This window comes from Dromaius novaehollandiae, unplaced genomic scaffold (genome assembly GCF_036370855.1).
Source record: "Dromaius novaehollandiae isolate bDroNov1 unplaced genomic scaffold, bDroNov1.hap1 HAP1_SCAFFOLD_30, whole genome shotgun sequence".
In the NCBI taxonomy this organism is placed as follows: domain Eukaryota; kingdom Metazoa; phylum Chordata; class Aves; order Casuariiformes; family Dromaiidae; genus Dromaius; species Dromaius novaehollandiae.
In genome coordinates this window covers 4,914,941-4,939,869 of record NW_026991333.1, presented here as the reverse complement: position 1 = coordinate 4,939,869, position 24,929 = coordinate 4,914,941, and the positions used below count along the sequence as shown (strand labels likewise).

The following is a 24,929-nucleotide window of genomic DNA, read 5'->3' as shown; positions in this document are numbered from 1 at the left end:
TCAAGATTTTTTTTGATATTTTCTTAGGCAGTTAGGACCACTCATATTAGCTGATCTTCTCTTGGATGAAAACATACTGGAATAAATAGACACACATATACATACATACATATATATATTTATGCATATATGTTTGTGGCGGACAGATGAATGAATTTTTTGCCTTAAACATTTCTTGGTGCATGGGGTGCAGGCAGACCACAACTCCGAACAAGCCATCTGTCCCTGGCAGAAACAGGACTGGGCTGCTGTGACCCCCCGAGATGGTCTCCCTGCGACCACCCAGGACACACCGAGCCTGCACTGAATGAGACCACAATCGGGCAGAGACTTTGGGATCTGGACTGTAAATTATTGTCCATTTTTAGCACAACTTCTATAAAACCTGCTTGGCATGAGTGGCTGAATTTGCTGAAGCCTTAGGCCGCACTCCCTAGTACAGTGAGAAAGGGCCCAGAGCTGCTGCAGGCGGGAATGATAAGGGAGTTACCAGCAATTTGCATTCCTGTGCACTGCTGAAACAGTGCTAATTGCTGGAGTTATCACCTTCTTTGTCAGGACCTTGAGAGCTAATGGCTGGACCCAAGAATGGAGACACACCTGTCAGCAGAAAGGTCAACAGTAAACGGCCTACCTAGGGACAGTGATGAGACCCAATAAGGAGCAGGAGACCCCAGACCCAAATATTACTATTGGTCTGAACTACCACGTGAGGGGTGGGAAAACTTAACTTGAAAAAGCTATAATTGCCGAGGGATTTCTTTGTTTGGCCCCTCTCGCTCCCTCTCTCGGCCCTCGCTCCTCGTCCCTCGTCCCTCGTCGGAGGCCCCCAGCTTGAGCTGTGATTCGAGCGGAGTCAGCGGAACATCATCGGCCTCGGAGTGGTGGTAGCTAGCTTCCTCTCTCCTTTTCCAACTTTCTCTATCTTTTCCCCTTACCCTTGTTCTGTTCCCCTCTTCCCTTCGCCTCCCCTTCGCTTTTCCCCCACCTTTTCTCCCCACTTCGTGGAAAATAAAGTTAAAAGGTTGTACGATATTTGACCAGATTTAGCATCTTAATCTCGTCCTTGGGATCGTAACAAAACCCTCCCAATATTGGATCGGGACAATGTTCATACCTTTTACTCAGGTATGTAATTATGAAATACAGCATTTGCCTCTGGATGGAACATTCTCTTTTTTCAGTGTATTACCTAATTTCACTGCCCTCGTGCATGTTCACGTGCTTAAATCTGGGATGAGAACCTTAAATTATCAATTCACAGACACATATCTACACATCTACATCTGTACAGAATGATTTGGACACTGGACCTCAAGCCTACTGCAATGTAAAATACAGTGATCAATAATTAAAGCAGGTATGGTTTCATTTACTTGTTGAGCTGTGATTCTTTGCAAACAGGGGAGTAATATAATAATGGAAGTAGAAGTGCTTTGATGCAGTTGACTATGAAGTTTCAAAAATAAACAAGCAGCAAATCTCAACCTCAAGGAGTCTTTTAACTGAAATTACTTCCAATCTTACACCTTCAGTGATTTCCTTAAGACCACAGTGAAGCTCACGCAAATGTGTGTAATGCTGCTGTCTATGGGAGCAATAAGATATTACACCAGCACTCTCAGCTAAGAGACTTTTAGCGGTGCAGAATGAAAAATGAAAGCAGAATGTGGCTGGTGAAATGGCTCACCCAGGAAAGTGGCCATTAAAACATTTACTGTATGGATGACACTACACTTTAACTGATGGAATAGAGACCTCGGCGGGATAATTCATAGAAATGGCTATTACTGTGGAGTACTTTGGTCAGAAAACACAGGTAGAAGGATGGTTGAGGTGAGGATAAAACACCTTGTCTTTCAGATCCAGACACTAGGTAAAGAGTGGCCCCTGCTGAGAGTCTCTGAGTGGTAAAGAAAGGGGAAGAGCATCCTAGTAGGTGACCTGAGAGCGCCAGAAGGCAGACTGGGTGACAAATGATTTTTGAGAACTAGCAGAATGACAAAGTGGGTGGTGACAAGAGATTTCATCTAGCCTGACTTCCACCAGGAAGGTACCAAGGAGGAGATTCAACTTGAGCTATCCGAAGAATCAACTGGGTATCTAAACTCCCCCTGTGTCAGGAGAGAGAGACAAACACCAGGAGTTCAAATTAGAGGTCTGCCTTGTACACACTTAAGGGAGCAGATGGACCCTGTTCTAGATAATCCAAGCAGGTCTGTGGTATATGTGATATTTTTTTAGTACAGGAGGTAAAGCAAAGAGAAAGAAGGCTCTTCTAAGGGTTGATTCTGACCTCTAGGGATTTCCCCCTGGAGGGAAATTTTAAGTGAAAGTGACCTGAAAGCTACCAAGGTACCTGGTAATTTCCAGCTACAAATGATGATTCCTCCTCAAGGAGGAGAGAGGAGTCAAATAAAAATAATAGATTTCAAGTAGACCTCAATAAGCTCAGAGAATTACTGGGCAATATAAAGAACTTGGTCTATGAACTAATGGTAGCCAGCCATTCCTTAATTTAACACTGATAAGAGCACCAGTGCCTAACACCTAGCTGCAAGCTGAAGGAACAAGTAGAGTCAAGGCCAAGTCACGCAGACTGCATACAGACACATAGTATGAGTAAAAGGGACAAAATGAGAAAAGTCAAGGCACGGAATAAGATACAACCAGCAATGAGACACCTTTATGTAATGTAAGAGTCACAACAGGAAGACCGAGGGCAAGGCTGACCCACTGCGCAGCAGAGGGGGCATGATGTGATTCATCCATCCTGTCTTCATGAAAGGAATTAACAGCAATCAAGTGGCTAACACAGTTAGCAACAGAAGCAAAGGAAGAAGATCTCTGTCTCAGGTGGTAAAGGACTGGAAAGTATTTTATTTGTTTTCACATCAGTCAAGCCTGAAGAATGCGACCTGAAAATACTTAGAGAACTGACAAAACCATCAGGTCAAAGTACGTATTATGAGAACGTGTATAGGTTGGATGTGAGATTAGAAGACTATGAAAGGGCCAATCTGATACCCTTCTTTAAAGAGGGAGTGGTAAAGGAGGAACTGGGGCAGTCAGAGCAGTCAGTGTAACAGGAACTGAAGTTAAACTATAGAAATAAATCAACAAACTATTTGAAAGGGTATAGGCTTGCCAAGAACAAATCATATTCAATATTTTCATTAGTGACCTGACTTACGGTACAGGGTACACTTACTGCATTTGCAGGTGACTCCAAGCTGGGAAAGAGACAGCAGACACACTGAAGGATAGGTCTGGAATTCAGAACACCATGAACAAAATGGAAATACAGTCTGAAGAAAATCAGTATTGATTCAGAAGGGGCAAAAGACAGCATTAATCCGCTGCATGAACACAGAATGCAAAACCCCTAATTAAGTAGCACTTCCCTGAAGGGTATATGGAGGTTAGAGAACAAAACATTGAAAGATGAAAAATGTAGCCTCAGACAAAGAGGAAGCAGCCTACAACTCTAGTAAGTGCTCTCAGAAACTCAGCAGCAATCCCTGTGTCGTGTTTTCGGTGCTGTATTTCAAATAAGATGAGACAACTAGAAAGCAGGTAGAGAACAGAAGACATGAATGATCAGAGTGCTCCAAAACATGACCCACAAAGAAAGATTGCTAAACAGGCGTGGTTGATTCAGCAAGTAAACACCGAGGAGGCAATGTGCTCAGTCTTCAAATGCATAAAAGCTTGTTGCAGGAAGGAAGGAAGGAAGGAAGGAATAAATTGTTTCCACATCTTAAGTGGGTAAGGCAAGAAGCAGAGTGCTTATATTACAGCAAGGACGATTTGGGCAGGTGGAGGGGAGGAATCTCAGAATCTTAAAAATCGTGAAAAGGAGATAAAGGCATAGTTTTCCTGAAGAGGCTTTGGAGGCTCTTCTTTGGATGTCCGTAAGAAGTAGATACCACCAAGAGCTGCCGCGATCATGCCATAAAGCTGAACTTCTCCTGGGACCAGAGGATGAGCACAAGCTGGTGGACGCAGCATTGTGAGGGCCTCTCCAGCCCTACAACTCTTTGAGAAAAGTGCAAACTGAGCTAACCTGCACTCATAAAATTTCTAAGGCAAGACAATACCCTACCAGCACGATTCACCCTGCTCTTGACCAACTTTCTAGGTAATTTCCCGACCCCCGCCAACCCCCCCACAACCGGCTCTGCCTGTGGAGACGGCTGAACGCCCCAAATGGCCCTGCCAACCCTCCCTCCCGACCCTGAGGGGAGTGAGGCAGCTGTGGCAGCTCCCTGCCGTGCTCCGAGGCTGCCCGGGGCCCTCAGGGCCCCCAACGCGCTGGGCAGAGGCCGCCGGGCGGCTCGGAGCCTCTCTGGGGGTCGGCGACACCCCGCTCCCCCCTCCCGGCCATGTGCGAGCGCTTCAGCTGCCCGCAGAAACGCCTGTCTAATATCCACGGAAATATGCGCGGGAATAGCCGATATTCGATATACTACGTATTTTTTTAAGGTTTATCACCCGGAAGATAGCTTTACAGCCTCTGTTTCCTCACGGGTGATGGTTGCGCCCGGCTGCTTCGTGGCTTTTCAAGCAGGCTGCGCCTTCTCCGCCTTTTCCTGCGCCCGAAAGCGCGGAAGGCCCCCGACGGCGTCCCAGGAGCCGGGCTGGCGCCTCAGCGGCCGGGAGGGAGGGAGGGAGGGAGGCAGGCCCCCAGGATGGCGATGCTGGCAGAGCGTGAGTGGCTTCTCGGGGCTCCCCGGGGGAGGAACCGCTTGCTGGGGGGTGATTCCACCTGCAGCGGGGGGTGATGGCGGGAATGGCGAGGAGAAGGAGCCGTTATCCCTGCGGGGAGGGTGCCGGTCTGGGCGCTACCGCTGTAGCGGGGAGCGGGGGTCGCCTCAGGGCTGCCCCGCGCCGCCCTCCGCCAGGCCTGGGCGCTGGGCGGCTGCCCTGAGGCCGGGGGGTTGGGGCCAGGGCGAAATTCCGCTGTGGGGGAAGGAGAGAGCAGGAGATGAAGGGTTTTAGGCGGCTGCTTCGGTAAAGGCACCAGCCTGCGTAGCTCTAAGTGCAGTAGATCCCCTGGGCTCACTGGGAGAACTCATGTCTAAGGCTGAGCCATTTCTCGTAAGCCTTTCGCACAAGGGTGTTGCTGAATGGAGCATTCGTGAAGGTTTTCTATGTTGTTACGAGCCACCTGGGTAATTTCTTCCCCCCTCCCCCCGACACTGGAATCAAAAAGGGCTTTGCTCCTACCTCTGAGATGCTGGAAGGCTTGGGCTCCCTATATCTAACAGCATCGATTAAAGCCTTGGGGTGAATATCCCGGTCGATAACTTTTCTTTGGGTGAAGTTCATCTATTCAGGATACAGAACTCTCTTGGGGTTGGCCTGAGGTGGGTTTTTTTTTTTTTTTTCCGCAGAAACAAAGTTTTTGTTACCTTGTCTTCCAAATTCAAGAAGCGTTTCTGTAAAGTAGCTTTCTCTAGTAAATGTAAATCTGTGTGTAAACCTCTCAATTACGCACGCACAATATTTCGTCTTGTTAATGGAGAGTGCCAATGCAACAAGAAACTTTTCTAGTAATAGTTACAGACTACTGCGTAGTTACAGAATACTGCATTCATGTAGGTTTTTATGTAACAGCTCTGGTATACTTGTGTGTGGTTGTTGTTAATGTTCTTAGCTGATATTGGTAAGATTAACTGTTGTCAAGATACCCTGAAAATCATAACAGAAGGTCTAATAAATTTGTTTCCTTAACTGTAGGAAAGATGGACATAAGCGTACTGGCTAAACAGAAAATCTGGTTTCCATTGGGAGATACAGATCTGAATTGTTGAAAATTGCTTTTATGCATGTACCTTTCTGATTATTTCAGATGTCAACTTTGTTGGTACCATTTTTGAGAATTTCTTCTTTTTTTAATTTGGTACTGCAAGTTTCAGTATTGTAATGCTACGTTAATGCTTCTGGATATAGTGAAAAATAAACAAACAAAAAAACCCTTTGGAAATCGGTTGTCTTAAAAACAAATCTAACTACTGAAAGCCACCTTTCCAGAATTGTACGTTTTTGTTCATCACCTGCAAATTCAGTAAGGCCGTGTAATACACTTGTATTCTTGTTTGCAATTCTGCGTCAAGTTCACATGCTCCTACTAATCCCAAAAGAGAGATGGGGAGAGGGGTTAACTGGTTTTACTACAACTGTGGAAGCACATGCATATCAGGAACCTAAAATAACAGTTTATGTAGTTTGAGTTTAAAAGCATATCAGTAGCAGAAATGGGCAAAAGGTTAGCTTTTATTTTTCACTTATTTTTAACTCAGAGTTTTTAATAAACTTTGATAATTAACTGTCTGTCTTAGTGGTGCTCATTTTGGAGGGAAAAAACTATATGGATGGGTTTCCTAGCTTGGAATTAAAAAAAAATTCCTGTCTGTGGACTGTATCTTTTTCTTTTCCTGATCATTGAAGGCAAATTCAGCCTATTTATTACTGTCCTTGTTATCACTAGATGTAGGCCCACAGCTCTGGTTTGGATGGGAACCCATAATCTTGCATGCTATAGAGACATGGGCAAAGTTAGAAGTTGGGTACTGGGTCAGAAGGATTTGTGAATGCAAACATAGAATTTGGTCATTTGGGGAAATGAACTGGGTGAGTCAGAGCTCTTGAATGCCTCCTAGCTTACTTTCAGAAAATTATAGTTTAATTCCATGTCTGGTGCACATATTTGTTTGGGCAAAACAGTTTAGTAATTGATCTCTTCCAAATAGTGGGGCTTCTGGGTTAAGGGAGTATCTAAAGAAATGACACTTTTCTCCACTGGATGATGCTACTTGCCCAGAATTTCATTAATATCTCTAGCATCATTTTCTAAGAGCAGCCCAGAACGTTGGTGTTAACTTCAGAGCTGAACTTTTTAGCTGGAAGAGAGTAGATTTTTAAAAGACCTCTGTGAGCAAACATCTCTGACAAATTGTAGGCTAAATACCTTTTTTATCATTTGTTTGGAGAGGGTAGATGATTTTATGATTGCTATATGTGACATGAAAGTGTTCCTGATTCTTCTTAAGTACTTTTGATCAATATAAGCAACTTCCTGTAGTTTCCTGCAACTAGCTTATGCTATTTGAAAATAAGACTGTGTTAACATGACAGAAATGTGAGGATTAATCCCCTTACAGTAGTTACAAGGTTTGAAGTACATGGATTAAAAGTGCTGGGAAGAGGAAGGTCTCTTAAAATTTCAAGCTTAAGAAATCTTTGCATTAAGTCTCCTCGTGTTTTGTTATCAGGGTTCTCCTGGGAGTAAAATGTCTTGGGGCTTGTCTACAGAGAGATATTCTGGAAAATTAATCAAAATTAACTTTTAAAGTGGATCAGTTGAGCTTCATCAAACAATTCAGTTTGGAAATTAATTTAAATTCACACGTTCAGTTGGCATGGATTACTTCTACTGCGTAGACAAATCCTTAGATACACACTGTACTTTACAAATGTGTGAATTGCATTGACTTTAATTTCTTGGGATTTGCAACCTCGCCACTTGGGGAACTAGTTACAGAGAGCAAAATAGTAGGTGAGCATACTGAGTATGGTGTTATAGATAGATTCAAAAATAAAATTGAGCAAGTTGGTTTTAGTGACTCAGTGAAGGAGAGTTGTTGCTAATTGAGGGATTTTAAACAAAGGGAATAATTAGAAAATATGATTGAAAGGAAGGCTGCTGCTCAGCTGGGGAGCCTAACCTTCTCTATGAAATTGGTTCTTTTTATTAACCTTAATGTCTGTTTCACGCTTAGCTACTCAAGGAAGCAATGGCCAAGATTTTCCCAGTTTTGGTAGGCCTTAACTTTTACTGCCCAGCTTGATTGATATCTTTTTAATTCATTCCCCCTATCAACCCTCTGAAACCTGGGTCCCTAGAAATTGTCTGTATCTTGGGTGAAGGAAGATGATAAAGCATGTGAAATTGATTGCCCCAAATTCCTAGCTGACTGTCTCAAACACAGTAAATGAGTGAAGTGAGCCACCTAGCCAGGCGTTCTGTTCGCAGCGGAGCGGTTGGGAAGCCTAATCTGCTTGGGCCCGTGTAAAAATCCCAGTCCACAGTAGCACTTTACCACGTTGTGTTACCAGCACAGGGTTTGTAGTGGATGTTTGTTTCTCTGAAGGCTGCCTGATGGAAATAGGTCAATCATTTGCCTATAGAGAAGTGGACCGAACGAGTGTTGTGTGGATTTCTGTCACAGCACTGAGTCACTTATACTGTAAAATCTTTTTAACAGACTGTTTGGTGTTTTACGAAATTCTTTGTCAGACTTCTGCTTTTTAAGGGACTGCCTTATGTAGCCTATTTTGAGCTTCGAAGCTTCAAAAAATGTTTAAAAAAACCAACCACCATCACACTTTCTGGTAGCATTAGTTTTTATTTAAGAAAGAACCAAGATGAGGCTAAAAATAAATTGAACTTCGCTGTGATATTCTCTCCCTCTGGCCCAGATTGTGAGTACTGCATTTTAGGGAAAGATGATTTCCTGATTGTTATGAAAATGTCTCGGTGGACATGGGTTCCTACTGACTTTTTATGGCCTTGAGTTAATCGGTCATAATGATTCTCCATTTCCCATCTTGTTTAATGAAGTTTGTAATCTTCCTGTCTCCCATTCTTTTCATCTTGTTTTATTACAGTGCTCTTCCTGCATATGTTTAGGTGCACACTTAATGTGACTGGTTAACTGTAGTAACTTTTCTTCCTCGATTTCAGTGAAGTTATTCGTAGTGATAAAGGCAAACATATGTATTTGGGCATGGGGCATTGTAGTTATTCAGTAGTAGATTTAGAACAGAAGAACCCAGATCCTGAAGATCTCTGACACCTGCAGTAATTTCTATTGACTTTTGCAGGGTTTCTGAATAAGCCATTTTGTGGCAAATCCAAAATCTGAAATTCGGTAGATTTCTGCTCTGTCATTCCATATGAGTGATTAGGTTTTATTTGGGGTTTGGCTTTTTGTTATGAAGGCAGATACTAGATCTCCTGTATTCTCGATAAGAGGAAGGATGGACAGTAGACATTTGTCAGAGCTAGGAAAACCAGCTTTGACATCTCTTCTATAGATCACCTGTTGAAGCCAAATGTAAAATAAAGTTCAAACAGAACTTAGGCCTGCACTTTTAAATGACAATTCTTAAAGCCTTTGCTAAAGTGCAGCCCGTCCCCAGGGTTTGACCAATTCCATAGCTATCTTGCTGTGGCATTATTCACATTAATAGTAATATTTTTCACTGGACTTCTTTGCAATCTATAATTTGGTAAAAATAACCCCCCCAAAAACATGTTTGGTCTGGCATAAGTTCTGTTTTTTGGAATGAAGGACTTCTCTTGAATTGATTAGAAATAAATAATATGCACACTGTAAGCACAATATAAACGGAGCCTGACTTTTCCTTCTTGCTGTAGCCCGTAGAAGGCAGAAGTGGTCTGTGGATCCACGAAACAGTGCTTGGAGTAAAGATGAATCTAAATTTGGCCAGAAGATGCTGGAAAAGATGGGCTGGTCCAAAGGAAAGGTATGACTTAAAGGAGAATTGTCTAGCTGAAAGGTTGTCTCTAAACTTTTCTTGAACTAAAAACGCTGAGAAGAGGAGAGATCTGGGTGGAAGACTTGCTGGTGACTCTCGGTCCCAGCGTTTAAACAGACGTCTTCTTTTTATGTAATTTATTCTTGAAGTCTGATGAGAATGCAGAGAAAACTTGAGCAATGTTAAATTTTTAGGTTTTTTACACAGGTACTCACTAACTTCTGGCTTTCTTCCTTTCCATTCCCCACTCCCCTCCCAAACAAGATAATGTCCCCCAGTAAAAACAGGAGCATGGATGTAAAATCAGATAAGTATTAGAGAAGACTTTATGTTGCCTTTATCCCCTCAGTTCTCTCCATGGCCTTTTATATTGTTTAAAACAACTCCAGGATCTGCTTTAATCTTTCACCTATTTTTGAAAGGTTACTTCTGATGTGTTCCCTGAATGACTGAAATGTAGTGTGTGAGCTGTATTCCTTTCAGCTTCCAGCCTATCCCTGTGCGGTAAGGGGGTGAGGTGACTGGCTTTGGTGCTAAGAATAACTCTCTAGGTCAATGCAGACATCTCAGCTCTCCCTTAAAAGCACTTTAACAAGTCTTGCGTCACTAATGAAACGCACAAAGAAAATCCACAATATATCTTTAACTGTTCTCCTTCAACTCCTCTCCCTGCCCCTTTTAAAAGGAATAAAATTAGGACTGTTTTCAACTCTGAATAAATTAAAACTTACAGTGCCAAAAAAAACCCTGCTCTTGGATTGTAGCCTACTCTTGCCTCAGAAAACTGGCTTCTATTTAGTACATAAAAAATCTTCTGCCTGCCTTTAATTTCAAAAATAACCAGTGGTACCTGATTCAAAGGCTGCTGAAATCAAGGAACTGGCATTGGTTTCTCTAGGCTTTAGAACAAACTGTTGCAGTATGTGACTGAGAACTGTCTGGCTATGTAAAGGTGCATGCATGTTTGTTTTGTATGTAAGATGAAAATAGATGTATAACCCAGAGTAGAAAAAATGCTGTTAAATATTCTGTTTATATCTTAGGCAGCCAGCTCATCTCAGCGTAGATAATGCCTTTGCCGTTACGAACACTCTGTCAGGGTGTGGAAGGAAGGCCCTGTGTTGCTTTGTGTCTATCATCTCCCCTCGTCTTCCTCACAGTAATTTTCCTGGCTTAGGCTGCAGGGTCTTCCTTTACAACAGCTACAGCTGTGCTGGAAGGTTTTATATCCCCATTTCATTATAAACTCAGACAAAGGCTTTGTCTTCCCCCCGCCCCAAATCATATAGATAAAAAGGATAATACCAGACCTAAAGATTGCTTCCAAGATGCGAATGCTTAGGGTTTTTAGAACAGACAAAACCAACATTTGTTTGCCCCCATCTCTTTACTAAGTTACGGATGTGAATGCTATAGAGGATGTTTTTAAGGCTCTGTTAGCTGCATTCTGATCCTTTCTCTGCCCCCCACCCCAACATACCTTTATTATGCAGTATGAGCTATCCTGTGTCTTATAGCTGTTTGTCATCATGCATCTGCCTTCCCAATAGTGACTGTATTTTTGGTGAGAGACACATTGATTTTGTGTGTTTTGTTTTAAAATAGTAAACACTTCGGGGTTGCCTGGGAGTGTCAGGTGGCTTCCTGATTAATCACCCAGCTACATAATGTTGTTGCTATTTTAGTGTTTATGATATTTTGCTGGAGGCTTTAGTAGTAAATTAAAAATACTTAATATCGCGTGTGTGCTAATGCCTGCAAATGAATTAAGTTGCGGGCAAGCAAATAAATAGTAACTTGTGGTTTATTGCTGTATTTCATTACAAATTGTCTTACAGTACAAAAGCTCTAGTTGCTTAGACACTGCAGAAGAATCCTTACGCTTTTGCCCTTAAATCCTCCTTAGGGTCTTGGGGCTCAGGAACAAGGGAATACAGAACATATCAAGGTTCACGTGAAAAACAACATGCTGGGGTTAGGAGCAACCATCAATCACGAGGTGAGCACTAGACCTAGGTAAGAAAATGTGGCTCCCATTTCAGCTAAAGCACAACCTTTGTAATGGGACTTCAGTGAAATCTGCTGTCACTCCTGGTGGCGGTATACACCTGTGTGAACATCTCTGCAGAAACTCTTGACCTTCAGTTTAGTTACGCTCTGTTGGGTGTTTTGGGAGAAAGTGGCTATTTGGAAAGGTTACAGTGAGTACAGGAGGCTGTTCAGAGAATAGTTGCTTTCTAGCAAACCACTAAAATACTTGCTTCCTCTGTGTCTCTTCTGTAAAGACTACCTAGCTTAGCTTTATGCCTTCTGTCTTTCCTTCTGGAACAGTCACCTTCCTGAGTGGAGCTCAGGTACATAGCAAAAGCAGAATTTAGTCCTAAAGGTACTGGATTCTGAGTCAACATCTCGAGTAACATTGTTGCCGGAAAATCACCTTAATATTTCCTGCCTGCTGTTGAAAACATCTTGCCCAGACTATGACACGCAGAGCCAACAGCAGCTCAGTATTGTTTGAAGACATGCAAACACAACCCTTATCCCTTCTGCACTTTGGAGTGACTGTAACAAGCCGCTGTTAGTGTTGCCACCTGTGGAGTTTCAGAGGGTCCCTCCTGCCAAGAAGGGTTGAGTACCTGCCATTAAGTTACTTCTCAGAGTGCAGAATCTTAATACGCTTTTTAGTGAAATTTCTGTTAGGACTGAAAGCTCTTGCCTTGTATTCATGTGGGTGATATTTACAGGACAGCTGGATTGCTCATCAGGATGACTTCAACCAGCTTCTGGCTGAACTGAATGATTGCCATGGACAGGGTGAAACAGGTAGGTTCATGCTTTGCTCAGTCAGATGCTGGAAGCTTAACAGGGTTTCCATTCTTTCTGTCTTAAAAGGCTAGCTGGGACCTAATCCTTTGGGCTGCTCATAGTATGGGGTTGACAACTTCCCTTCCTCCCCCTCTCCCTGAAAATCAGTGGGAGCAGAAGGACGTGTCATCCATGATCATGCTAAAGTTTGTCTAATTGGATGCGTAAATCTTAGTGTGTTGTTTTTGCTCTGGGTCGGGCTCCTGTTAAAGGCTTTTTATTGAGATAGCAAACATCAACATTTTGAACTTGTGTGTTTTACCCAAGACCACAACATAGAGGAGGACCTTTTGCTGGGATGTGCTACAACAGCACTTGTTTCTTTGAAAAGCAGCCAGAGTGAGTATGAAAGCTCACAACAAAAACATTCGCCATTGCAACGCGTTTGCCTTTGTTTAGCTAAGGAACTGTTGCATCTGGCTTGCATGCTCTGGTGGTTTCTTAACTGCCTACTTTTCCTGCCCTCAAAGAACTGCTTTTTAGCTTTTGACTCAGGGTTATGCATTTCTGTTTTGAATGTGGTATAATGTGATTTTTCTAGCCGTGATGTAGAGCACACAAGTGGGGAAACTATACAGCTTCCCCAAAAGAGCTATATATAAAGTCATCTAATTTTGAAAAGCTCTTGCTGTATGTTCAGTCTGACCTTTGTTTAAAAAATGAAGTAATGCTTCAATGGTGGGTGTAAGCTTACAGAAAGAACTGCACACATCAAAGCTGGTTTATCATCTCTCCTTTAGTTAGACTGGTACATCTCTCAAGTTCAGACTCTAACCGCATATCTGAACAAGTCTCTGTGGAGTGTCATTAAATCAAGAGGATCTGTTGGACAGCCTGTCCGCATGCTGCCAGTGGCAGAATTGTCACCCTAGTGAATTCAGCAAGTAGAGAGCAGAAGATTTTCTAGGAGAGGGAGGGTAGAAGGAGGAGGAGGAAAGTCAGTTACAAGAAGGATCAAATTAGTTGTTCAGGGAAAAGTTTAATTCCTTGACTCTTGTAGTTGGTGACAGTCCAGAAAATGAGGATTAAAATTCTGGATCTAAAGCTTAAACTTTTTTTAATTGCTATGTTAGTCATCCTTGTGCACTGCAGCCCTAATTGTGATCTGAGGCCACACAGTGCTAGGTGCTGTAGTTAAAATCCTAAAGCGGTAAAATAGCATATTGTAGGGAAATTCCGAAAGTTCCTGTCTGTCTTTATGTATAAATCCTACCCAAGTTCCAACTTGAGCGATGGGAAGATCAGTTAGGTGTAACTGGTGGGAAACCTGCAAACTGATGAGCAGAGAGCTGAAATGACTTGCCCAAGGACACAGTGAGTCAGCACAGAGGCAGGTTCAGTGAGCAAGGCTGACTTGTTCCTAAACCTGTGCTGTATTCCCTGGGTCATCTGTACGGATGCAAAGTGGCCCCCTAAAGCCATATTTCTCTCTGTCATATGGAGTTATTTTTCCATGGTCTTTTTAGCAACTGTGACAAGAGACTTCCATCACTGAGGATAAATTTGGGTGCAAGTTGAAAGGTCCCAGTAGGATTCAAGTTTGGTGATTTACAGACCGCAAGCATTGCTCTGAAACTTGTTTTTTGGCTGTTGTTTAAGCTGGCAAAACTCATCCAGATAACTCTGCTTGCAGCCGTGCTCCAAGATCAAATGCTTGCCCACGGTTAACCTGTTTTGCACCAGGACTCCCCAAGTCCTTCTCTGCCAAGCTGCTCTGCAGCAGGTCGGCCCCCAGGCTGTCCTGCTGCATGGGCTTCTTGCTGCTCAGAGGCAGGACCCTGCACTTGCCTTTGCTCAGCTGCAGGAGATTGCTCTCTGCCCATCTCGCCAGCCTCTCGAGAGCCCTCTGAATGGCAGCACGACCCTCCAGGCTGCGAGCCCCTTCTCCCGCTTCTGTAGCCTCAGCACACTTGCTGCTTTGAAAAGTGCAGGCCAAGGGCTTGTCTCCTTTCAGGCTTGCTGCGGCTCTGTGCAGCTGCCTTGGAGCCACAAAGAGCCTGCTTTTGTGTTGTCAGGAGACCCTCGTGCTGTATGGGATGCTCCCTGGCCACGGGCTTTCAGGCGGTGAGGCGAGCGTCTCCCCGGCAAGGCAGGGGTGAAGGCATCCCCATTTAGGAACAGGAGGTGTGCATCTGCCATTTCGTGCAGCACCTGAGAGCAGGTCTGCAGCTCCTGCCTGACATCTTGCAATACACTCGGAGGGAGAGCCAATGCAAGGGGTGAGGAGGAGGTGGGAAAACACGGCAGGATTACCTGTGCTCGCTTCCCAACCCCCCCATCATGCTGGCCTACCCCGTTGTTTCCTCTCAAGCTAGGGGCTGCCAAGAGCTCGCCCTCCTAGTTACTGCAAGCTTTGCCAGAGACCAACCCTGCTCTGCAGTTGTTTCATAGGAGTGCTTAGGGAGATGTAACTTTTTGTATATCACTGAGTATCTACTCTAGAGAGAGAAGTGTTTTGTAGGGATGTGGCCATCTCTGCTCTGCCTCGCCTGTTTGGTGGGACTGAGGCCAGAGCAGCCTGAGCTGGTACGTGACATGGTGCGGAGGAGCGGGAGGCTTTGGGGGGAGCCTGGCACCAGCCTCCCTTGGCTGAGTGGGATTGCTGGGGCCTGAGCTGAAGCTGTGCAGGAGGGCTGTGGAAAAAAGCGGCGCTGGAAGTGAAAGAAATACCCCTTCGACAAGTCTCCAGCGTTCCCCTCCAGGCCCTCCTCCCTGGTGCCCTAGGGAGCGGGAGTGACGGCTCTTCTCTTTTGCACACCCAGAGACTTCTCCAATGCCACGTCTCCTGGTGTCTGTCCCTCTCCGAGTGGGTGTGCACGTGTGCATCGTGTCGCGGCATGTCGTGTCCTCCTTGGAGTAGAGGCCTCTGCAAAGCTCTTGACTGCCCCTGCGGTTCCTTGCTGCCCTCCTAAGCCGTGGTGCCCAGGGGAGCAGGCTGGTGAATGCCAGCCAAAGCTGGTGGGCTGCACGTGTTGTGTGAAGTCTGGGCTTTGTGCAACAGAAGTGGAGGCAGAGAAAAGGCAGGTGGAGGGCGCAGGGAAAGCTGAGTGTAGAAACCTGCTGCTCAGGGCCTGGAGGAAGAGGACAGGGTTGTTCCCTGTGACCAGTGGGCTGGAACTGCAAAGCCCCGGGCTGTGCAGGAGGCCTGAGGGGAAAGGACCCTGCAGTGAAGGAACCTTCCTGCAAGTCTTCAGCCTTTATCACCAAGCTGTCCTCCCGGGGAATCGCTCCTGCAGTTCTCTTGCTTTGGGCCTTACAAGTTCACAAAATACTGCTGCATCCTGTCAGCGTTGTGGGTGCCCCCCTCAAGCTGCAGGGTTTGCGTTTGGGCGGTAGCCTCTGTCAGGGCAGCTGGTGGGAGAAGTGTGGGTTGGCGGAAGGGTGAGTTTTGAGCGGCCACAGGATCAGTTCTGTAACTGGCTGCTTGGCTGAAGAGCCAATCTGATTTACAGTGTGTGAAACCTCTTCCTATTCTTCCAGGGAAGATGAAGCAGAGCTCCCGAGAGTCCAAGTGTGCTTGGGATTTGTGAACCATTTGCTTCCCCTTTGTTCAGAGAGGTGATAAAAAAACAGTGCTTCCCCCAGCACCCACACAGGCTCGTGGCTGGCTGTGTGCATGTGAGCTGGCTGTGCCTCTGGGGATGGGGTCACTTGGCCCAGCAGATCGCCTTTCCCCATGCATTTTCCTTGCTGCTCTTTTCAGACTATCGATTGAAGGTGTTGCCTCCTCCTGTCAATGTGGAGCCTTCTGCAGTTCCTCAGAAGCTTTCATTTTTTGTCCTAGTGACACAGGCAATAGGGACTGACTGCTCTCACAGTTCAGAGAGAAGTGCAACCAGAGCACCTAAGCAAGGGGGGCTTCCTTTCCCTGGAGTCAGGACTTGTCCTGGTGCAGAGGCACATGGCAGCTGCAGGTGCTGCTGCCTGGCTACTGCTGGCAGAGTAGCAGCATGTTATCATTTGCGGGGTTTTGCAACTGGATATGGTGCATTATGGGCATTGAAACACTTGTTGGATCAGAGAACTAAGCAAGTTCCCCTCAGAATGACCCTGGTCACCTTCATGGCTGCGTTTCCAAGGGACCTGCATGGCTGAGGTTCTGTGCTGCTTGCCATGGGAGACGGGGGCATTCAGGCATGCAGAGGGAATGTGGACCAAGAAAGCAGCATTTTGCGCCTGCTTTGCGCAGCCCTCAGTGCCCCTGGGCCTGCAGAGCAGTGGGGAAGCAGGCCCGCTGCCTGGAGCCCGTCTCAGCAGGGAGGTGTGTCAGATGCCCTCCTCTCTGACCAGGTTCTGTCAGGTATTCCACGCGTGGGAGGGGAACTCTTTGCATTTGAAATGAACAGGTCAAGATCAAGGTGACAACAAAGAACAAGGCGGTGTTTATTAACAGTAGGAGCAGAGCAGGTAGCATCATTCGCAATGCACGGAGAGCTTTTGGTGACCAGCCTTTCAAGATCTCATCCCAAGGCTGTTCAGTCAGGCGGGTTTCCACTTTTGCTCACTGAATCAGTTTGCTAGATCATCCCTCATTTTTCCTTCTCTCTCTTCTCAGTGTTTTCCAGTTCTGCACAGACATTTAGTGGCCTTGGCGGGGATTTTTGGGAAAGCTGTCTAGTTGATGGAAGGTCACTCCAAGTGTTACCGAGGTATTAAATGGTGCCAAAGAAGACATCTTGTGTTCAGTCCCAGGAGAAGCTAAGCAGTACTTCTGCTTGGTGATTTGATCAAAAGCAGATGTCCCATTCCAACAGCTAACGTTGCCAACTTCACAGCTGACATCATCTTTGCAGGGAATACAACTGAAGGTGCATACCCAGATGCCTCCCAAAGCATTGTCATATGCTCGTCATGTCTCGGTACCACAGGCAAGTTGCCGGGCGCAGGGACCAGCTGAGTGTTTCCTCCTGCCTAATTCCAGAGCTCTGGGCGTGGTAGGACAGGTCAATCCCTGCCTGCATAGCCAGTAGCTGCAGTGCTGGCTAACCTCCTCAGTGCCATGAGTACGGCAATGCAAATGATCTCCTGCCAAGGCAGGTGCCCACACATTCCCATGAAAGACACTGGGAATGACAGCATCTTGGCCTCAAGCCATTCCTTTTGTATGAATGTCCCTGATGCGTCCAGTCCCTAGCAACAGGAAGAAGAGCTCTTTGGTAGCTGCATTCTAAGGGCCTGTAATACTTTTCAGCACGCATAGCTTTTTTTCCCTTCTTGCGTTAATGGCTCGGTTGTTAGCTGCCCTTCTTAGGCAGCTAAGAGCACTTTCTCCAAGGGAGTGTGGTTCTCCTGGCACCCTTGCCAAACTTTAGAGCCTATGGCAACGGTGTAATCCTTTCCGCCTTGCACATTTTGTTGCCATAATCCCGCCTTGCACATTTTGTTGCCGTAATCCCATGGGCATGTAGGCTGGGGGGTGCCCCCTCGATGGTCAAGCAAGCATTTCCTTTTTGAAAGCACTTAATGCTGCCTGGTGTTGAGGTTCCCAATTCCGTAGGGAGCTTTTCCTCAGCAAATCATGCAGAGGTGCTACTTGAATACGGAATCCAGGAAAGTGTCACCTCCAAAACCCCCCAAGTTCCTCAGACAGGTCTCAAGGGTTTTGATCTGAAAGTGTGGGAATGTTTTCTATCACCTCTCATATAGATTCTGGCAGTGTTTTCCGTCCCCCTATCCATCGGGTGCCCAAGAAGGTGACCCCTGGGCTGGATCCTTGACAGGATTCACACACGGCTCCCAGTTGATGTGCTGCAGGGGTCCCAGGGAAACTGCCAGGGGAGTTTCTTCCAGCAGGAACCGTGCGGGTTGTGGTTTCCACCTCCAAATCCTTCTGTGCAGAACCTCGGGCCCTGAGCACATGCCTTGGAGACACCTCTGCCGTGTCCTGTGCACAGCTGGGGCATGGGCAGGGGGGCAGAGTGTCCTGCTTGGACGTGGTGGATCTCGCGGCTGATACTGTGAGGCCATAGAGGGAACTCTCGTGGTCAGGCAGGTCTAGGGAGGCTCTTCATAAGGGGGGGTTCTTCCAGAATTCCTCTGCTCCACCCTCCTCTCGAAACACTTCCTCCGCTGCCTTGAAATGGGGCCTTGCTGATATGCCACAGGCAAGGGCTTTTCTTGTCTCCCTGGACAATTGTGCAGGAGAACTGACTGTCCTTGGGGAGCTGTCTCTCTGGCAGCTCCTGTTTTCCCAGGCCCCCAGCTCTGGAGGATTTTTGGGCACCTTTTCCTGCGGTTTGCCAAAGAGCATGACACGCAGCGCTTTCCGATGGCTCTGCCAGGTGTCCTGCCGTCCTCGGTGCACTTGATGGAAAAAGCCTGGGGCCTCTTTCGAAAGGTCTTTTGTGGAGTAGAGGGTGAAAGTAGTGGGGAAGTGGGGAAGACGGAGGCATCAGATGAGGCAAGGAGCTGTGCAGGGAGCAGCTGGAGGCTGTTTGGGGCAGAGAGAGCTGTTTGATAGTTGGGAAGGCAATCCTGCAGGGTGTTGTTCCAGTGCCTCCTTCTGCAACCTTAGCTGTTACTGCTGCCCTGGCAGTTTGCCCTCCCTCTCGCTGGCCTCCTGCTCCCTTGCCCAGCCTTCCAGGCGGTCGTGGCAGGACAGGTCTGGTTCTGAGAAGCACCTGTCCATGCTGCTGATGCCACTGGTGAAATTGCTCAGGGAAGGGGCAGAGACGCAGGTAGGATAGGGCCTGCGGAGACTGCTGCTCCTGCCCTTGGGCTGCTCCAGCTCCAACACGGGGGTGCTGCCTTCAGCTTGCGGCTCCGCGCTGTTGCAGGCAGAACCGTCATGCTGAGGAGCCCCTGGGTGTCCTGTGGGGAGAAAGAGCCTGCTAGGTCTTTGTTAGGGGCCACCTGAAGATACAAGGGGGCTTTCGCTGTGGAACCACGCACCCTAGGAAAACAAGGACCCCCGAGGACAATGTCCTGTGAGAGTGCACTTCTAGGCCAGCGTTAGCAACTAGGAGAGGAGCAGAAGTGCACAGACGTTTCCCATCTGGGAGGAATGCTGTTCTGGGAGTGCTGTCCTTTGGAAAGTGTTCCAGGGGGCAACCACTGCACTACCATGTTCAAGTGTCTGCAGCTCTCTGCATTGCCACAGCCTTCTGTCTTCTGCTATGCAAGGCAAGACTGCAAACCAGCAGCCCTGGCCTGGCACAACCATCAGTGCCTCCTCCTACCTGTGGAGCTGTTGGTGTGCTCCGGTGACTCCTGGGCCGAGGGACTGAAGGGCAAGGTGATGTCCTCCCCAAATATTGCTCGGCAGTTGTCTATTAGGAACGCCACCAGGGCTGTCACCTGCACACAGAAAACCCGTGATGTCAGAGATTTGCCTGTCCTGTTGCACATAGTCCTGATGTGGGGCGCCCCAATGTTCAGAGGTGCTGCTTCGTTGAGCTTTGGCAAGGGCACGGGGCTGTGCGGGGCTGGCCCCGAGCTGCGCCAAAGGCGGGAGCCAGGGGCTGAACTCCACAGACCTTGTCGTTCCTCTCCTTCAGCTCTGCCAGCGTGAGCACGTTGTCCGTGCCGGGGCTCAGCATATTTGGCCCCACGCAGATCGCAAGGTTGCTGGTGTCCATCTTGCTGGTCTCCACGTTTTCGCTGATGTGACGCAGCACAGCGAGCAAGCGCTGGAGCAGCAGGAGGTTTGCTGTGGGCAGGCTGTCGGCCACCCTAGGGAACACAAACCAAAGGGAAGGTTAAAGATGCAGGGCACAGGCACCGCTCCACCGTCATGGGAGCAAGCTGGAGTGCCCTCCAAAATGGTGGGACCGGTTCAAACTCTTACTCCTTCAGCTTGTCAATTTTGTCCTGCTGGCTTGGCTTCTCCAGCGCTTGCATCCACTCCTCGTAGAGGCTGTCCGCGAGGAGTTTGGAGGGGATATCCCGAAGAAAGTCCTGCAAGGCCAAGGTCCTTTAGAGGATGCTCTCAACAGTGCCAGTGAGCAGAGCATCGCGGTGCCTTGGGCTCACAAGCAGGCAGGTTGCTTTGAGCTGCCTGCTCCCAAAGGTGCTCCTGAGCACTGAGAGCGCGGGGGGCTGTGCGAGTGCGTGCCAAACGCACTGGTGTTAGTGCAGGAGCAGGATCCAGCTCCTAGCTGAGCCTTTGGTGCAGCCCTGAGTCTCCGTGGTCCTCCCTGAGGAGAGGAGGATGCTGAGGAGGAGGTGGAGGAAGGGAGTTTCCCATGGTCATGCAGGGAATCAGGGGCAGAACTAGGGCAGCTGACAATCTGAGGGGGAAGAAAAGTGCCACAGTGTCCTGAGCCTGAAGCCCGGAGTCTGGCTTCAGTAGGCTTTTAGCTTGGAGTGCCACCGAGGGGAGTGGAGGCACTGCCAGGGGCCCATGCACATGAGGCACGTGCTCGGAGAGCTGTGTGCTCTGCTGGTGCAAGGAATTCACCTTCAGCACCACTGCCAGGAGGTGCACGGGTCTGCTGTCCAGGTCAGCGCTCTTGCCCTGGTTTAGGACCTCCTTCAGCTCCTTGCGGGCCTTCTCGCTCGCCGCCTTCCTGAAGATGCCCTCGGTGGCAGGCCCTTTCTCATACAGTATAGCCAGGAGCTCCTGCAGGAAGGAATGGACAGGTTTGGACTTGGGGGCACACTCTGCTTTGCTTGCCTTAGTAGCTCCTTCTCGCTCCACGTCGATCACACTGGCAATAACCTGGTATTTCCTAGGCACCCGTGCCAGTGGTGTGGGCTGGAGCAAAGCCGCAGAGCTGGCCCCCGTTCCCCCCTGGGCTGGGACCTGGCCTGCAGGCCTTGCGTGTCAGCAGCGCGTGTGGAAGGGGAAGCCCCAAAGCGCCTCTCTCTTGAGAGCCCCAGCACAAGTGCTGGGCAGGCTGTGTCGCGCGAGAGGCCCGAAGCAGCGTGCCTCTGTGGGCAGGCTTGCTTACCTGGACCGGCTGGGGCAGGCCCCCGTCTTGCCCGCAGAGAGCTGCCAGAGGCTGGCCAAAGAGAGCCGCCCTGGGGCCAGAGGCGAGCTGCCCTGGGACAGGGCAGGCCCTGCTGGCAGGGGTTCCTCGCCGAGCAAGTGGCCAGGAGATCACCTGCCTTCTTGCCTTCGCTCCCTCTGCTGCAAGCAAAAGCAAAGCCCAACTCAGGGTAGAAAACCTGGCGCAGAGGCTGCCTTTTGCGTGTGTGCGGTGCCCTGTGCTGCAGGGTCTCCCGCAGCTTGTCCGGAGGCGCCGAGGTTTTGCACGGGGGGAGGGAACAAGCAGCCCGTCCGAAGGCAGCTGCTGCCGTTCTTTCTCCGACTCACCAGCCGAGTGGCCAAGTGCCTCTTCGCCGTCGGAAGGGTCCAAGCGGGGGCCTTTCTTGGCGTCAGCCTGTGAGAAAGGGCTGATGGTTACAGAGCCGCCCCTCCTCAGTGGGGGCCTCGAGGGAGCTGCTCCAGCGATGTTGCTGCAGCAATGCAGGCATGTGGGAGAGGCTGCCAGGAAAAGCGGGGGTGGTCCAAGGGCTGCGGAGGAGAGGCTGGAGGTGCAGGCCTGACGCTGTGCCTCTGTGCCACGGGGGCTGTGGCAAAGGCTGCTGCTGCAGCCAGCGCCCCCGAAGCGGCCCTGCAGCCCCCCAGCCCCCTGCACAGTTGCAGGCTGCTCCCTTGATCCCGAGCAGCCCCCGTGCGGCACAAGGGGTCTGCACGTGACCGCAGGGACAGTCTGCCGTGCCGTGCTCTCCCTGGCACCAGGCATTTGCTGCCTTTGCATGTCCCAGGGAGCTGCCGCGCGGTGCGGAGATCGCCCGCGTGCGCAGGCAGCCCGGGCAGGGCACAGGGAGCCCCTGCTCACCTCTACCGAAATCAGCGTCTCCACGGTCGCCGCCGTCAGTGACATCTCCTAGGCAAGAGAGCAAAGAGGCGCCATGAGAAACTTGTGCGAGGGTGGGTTTGGGGAAGGCGAGCCACTGTTGGGGCAGAGCGGCGAGTGTGAGGACACTTACGGGACCGTAGAAGCCAATGACCTTGGTGAGGAGCCGCAGGGAGGGCAGTCGGGTGAGCCTGGCTCCTGGGGCTCCTGGGCTCTGCCTGTGCACAGGGAAAGGCACGGGAAGAGCTCTGTCACCCCCAGCCCTCGCTGCTCTCTCTGCTGCCAGCCAGCCCCACGCTGCCTGGCAGCCCGACCCCCGAGAGCCTCCCACAGCGCTGGCTGCCAGCACCGCTCTGCAGCTCCCGGCGTCGGTGCTGACTGCAACCGCGAGGCTGAGCAAGTCACGCAGCTCTGCGCAGGAGCTGCCCTGGGCAGTGGGGGCACCTTTCCCCACCGACATTTGGGTCTTTCTGCGTGCAGCTCCACCGGGAGCACTCGCCCACTCTCAGCCTTGCAGCGGCAGGTTGCATTCCCTGGCAGAGCTTACCGGAGCATCGTGTCCAGCCAGAGCTGCTTCGCCTCCTGCGACCTGCAGCACAAAGGAGACCCAGCCTCAGCCCCGCTGCCCCTCCTCCTGCTTGGGACAGATGCGGCCCCAAACAGCTCTCGCCCCCGTGGGCAGAGTCCCCGGGCCAGGGCCGAGCCACGTGGGGCAGGACAGGGGCTCGCGCAGGGCGCTGGGACCTGTCGCCCCCACTCACCCAAAGGTCACCACGCAGAGGTTGGTGGGCCAGACGAGGATGAGGGTGCGGCTGCACTTGAGGCCAAAGACCTCCTCCTCCTCCTCCTCAGGCCTGGCTGCGGCTGCCTCCTCGCTGCACAGCACCCAGAGCTCGCTGAGCCGCACGCGGTGCTTCAGCCAGAAGATGGAGCCGCACCTGCAGGGAGGCAGAGCAGGGCCTGGGGTGTGGGTGTGCAGCGTGGGGGCCACCCCAGCTGTCCCCCAGGAAGAGCCGTTTCCCAGGGCAGAGCCATGGGGAGGGTGGCCCCGAGCCCCAGGCAGCAGCAAGGAGCCTCCTTTGCAGCCGCCACGCAGAGGCCGTTGGAGAAGTGGCTGCAGGGCAGTGATGCCAGCAGCACCCTTGGTGAGGGCCTGCAGGGGAGGAGGACAAGAGCAGGAGCCTGTGCCCTTCTCCTGCCCCCTGCTCTCCTTCCAGAGCAGTGCTGGGCATGCAGCGTTCCCGCGGGAGACCCTGGCCGAGGCGGTGCTGGGGAGGAAGGAGGGCTGTGGTGGCTCTTCTTACTTGAAGCTGGCGATGGCGACCGCGTGGGGGAAGAGCAGGAGGTGCCTCTGGCGCGTGTGCTGGTGCCGCGTCACCTGCGCAGGGAGGGTGAGCAGGAGCTGGGGGCTCCCGCTGGAGACGAAGGTGCCGAGGGGCGGCGGGGGCCGGGAGGCTGCCCTGCGCCAGAGCCCGTGGCGGGCGCCAGGAGCCACGGGGCCAGGGGCCCCGGGCTGTGCCTGGGTGGCAGCAGCGCCGCGGGCGCCGCAGATGTTGGCCTGCCCCATGGCGCCGAGGCCGGGCAGACGGCTGCGGCAGCGCCAGGCACCGACCAGGCCTGCGTGAGGCTGGACGCGTGTCCCTGTGCCGGGCAGTGACCCCAGGCTGGGAGCCACCTCTGTCCGCACTGCCCCACGCCAGCGCAGTGCCGCACGGGGAGGGACACGCGCTGGTGGCCGTGGCCGGGTCACTGTGATGCCACTGTGGCACATTGTGATGCGCCGGCCGGGACGGGTGGAGCCCTGGGGGCTGCAGGAGTGACAGGCCATCTCCCGGCCTCTGTCTCCTCCGACGCTGGGGCATTTCCATGTCTGCAGTCTGGGACATGGGAGGAACTGTGTTCAGAGTATGTGCAGTAAAATGAGTTCTGTAAAGTACAAAAAGAAAACCTCAACTAAAAACACACACCGGGTTTCTGTGTAGGCCCTGGGATGCTGTGCCTGCTGCCTTTCTTGAAAGCCGTTCCTGAGAGGGCATTTCCCCCACAGGTTTCCAAATCACAGAATCAGCAACTGGTTGAGGTTGGAAGGGACCTTTGGAGATCATCTAGTTCAACCCTCCTTCTCACTAACCTCCTTTCAGGTTTGGAAAGGATGCCATTAAGTCCCCTCCAGAGCCAACTCTCCTCCAGGCTTAGATAAAGCGCTACAGCCCCCCGACCATCGTGATTACTGTCTGTTGGACTTGCTCCAGCTTATCGACCTCTCAGGTTAACCATGGGCAAGCATGTTATATAGTTGGCCATCATCCAGTTTCAATTGGCATTAAAAGTCAGCTGAAAAACTGAAAACTGAAAAATTTTCCATACCCCATATTATCCCCAGGCAAACGGTACTGTAGAACGTACAAACGGACTCTTAAAACGAACCCTGAGACCGCACAATCCCGGATGGGCGCGACGAATATCTGATGCAGTAACTAAAGTCAATGGACGATGGGGAGTAAATGGCTGCCCCAGACTCACTGCTTTTTGCCCTAATCCTCCATCCCTCTTACCCGGGACTAGGGAGAATAAGAAACCGAGGAATCCCTTGTATTACCCGGGACAACCGGTTCTAGTGCACTTACCCACTGTGGGACAAATACCTCTAGTACTAAAAGCTTCAAAAAATCTGTATGCATGGGTAGCTACTGA

At 49.9% G+C, this 24,929-nt stretch overlaps 1 protein-coding gene and 1 pseudogene across 1 annotated transcript in view; one reads left to right on the top strand and one right to left on the bottom strand.

Annotated features, from left to right (window-relative positions):
- Nucleotides 1-4,676: 4,676 nt before the first annotated feature.
- Nucleotides 4,677-24,929, top strand: part of LOC135325828 (PIN2/TERF1-interacting telomerase inhibitor 1-like) — a 205,911-nt gene continuing 185,658 nt past the window's right edge. The window contains exons 1-4 of the mRNA XM_064503806.1: nucleotides 4,677-4,710; nucleotides 9,446-9,555; nucleotides 11,474-11,566; nucleotides 12,312-12,390. Coding sequence (XP_064359876.1) covers nucleotides 4,692-4,710; nucleotides 9,446-9,555; nucleotides 11,474-11,566; nucleotides 12,312-12,390 — 301 coding nt within the window. The 5' untranslated portion in view covers nucleotides 4,677-4,691. The remainder of the gene's footprint in view (nucleotides 4,711-9,445; nucleotides 9,556-11,473; nucleotides 11,567-12,311; nucleotides 12,391-24,929) is intronic.
- Nucleotides 13,151-23,704, bottom strand: LOC135325869 (T-cell activation Rho GTPase-activating protein-like; annotated as a pseudogene).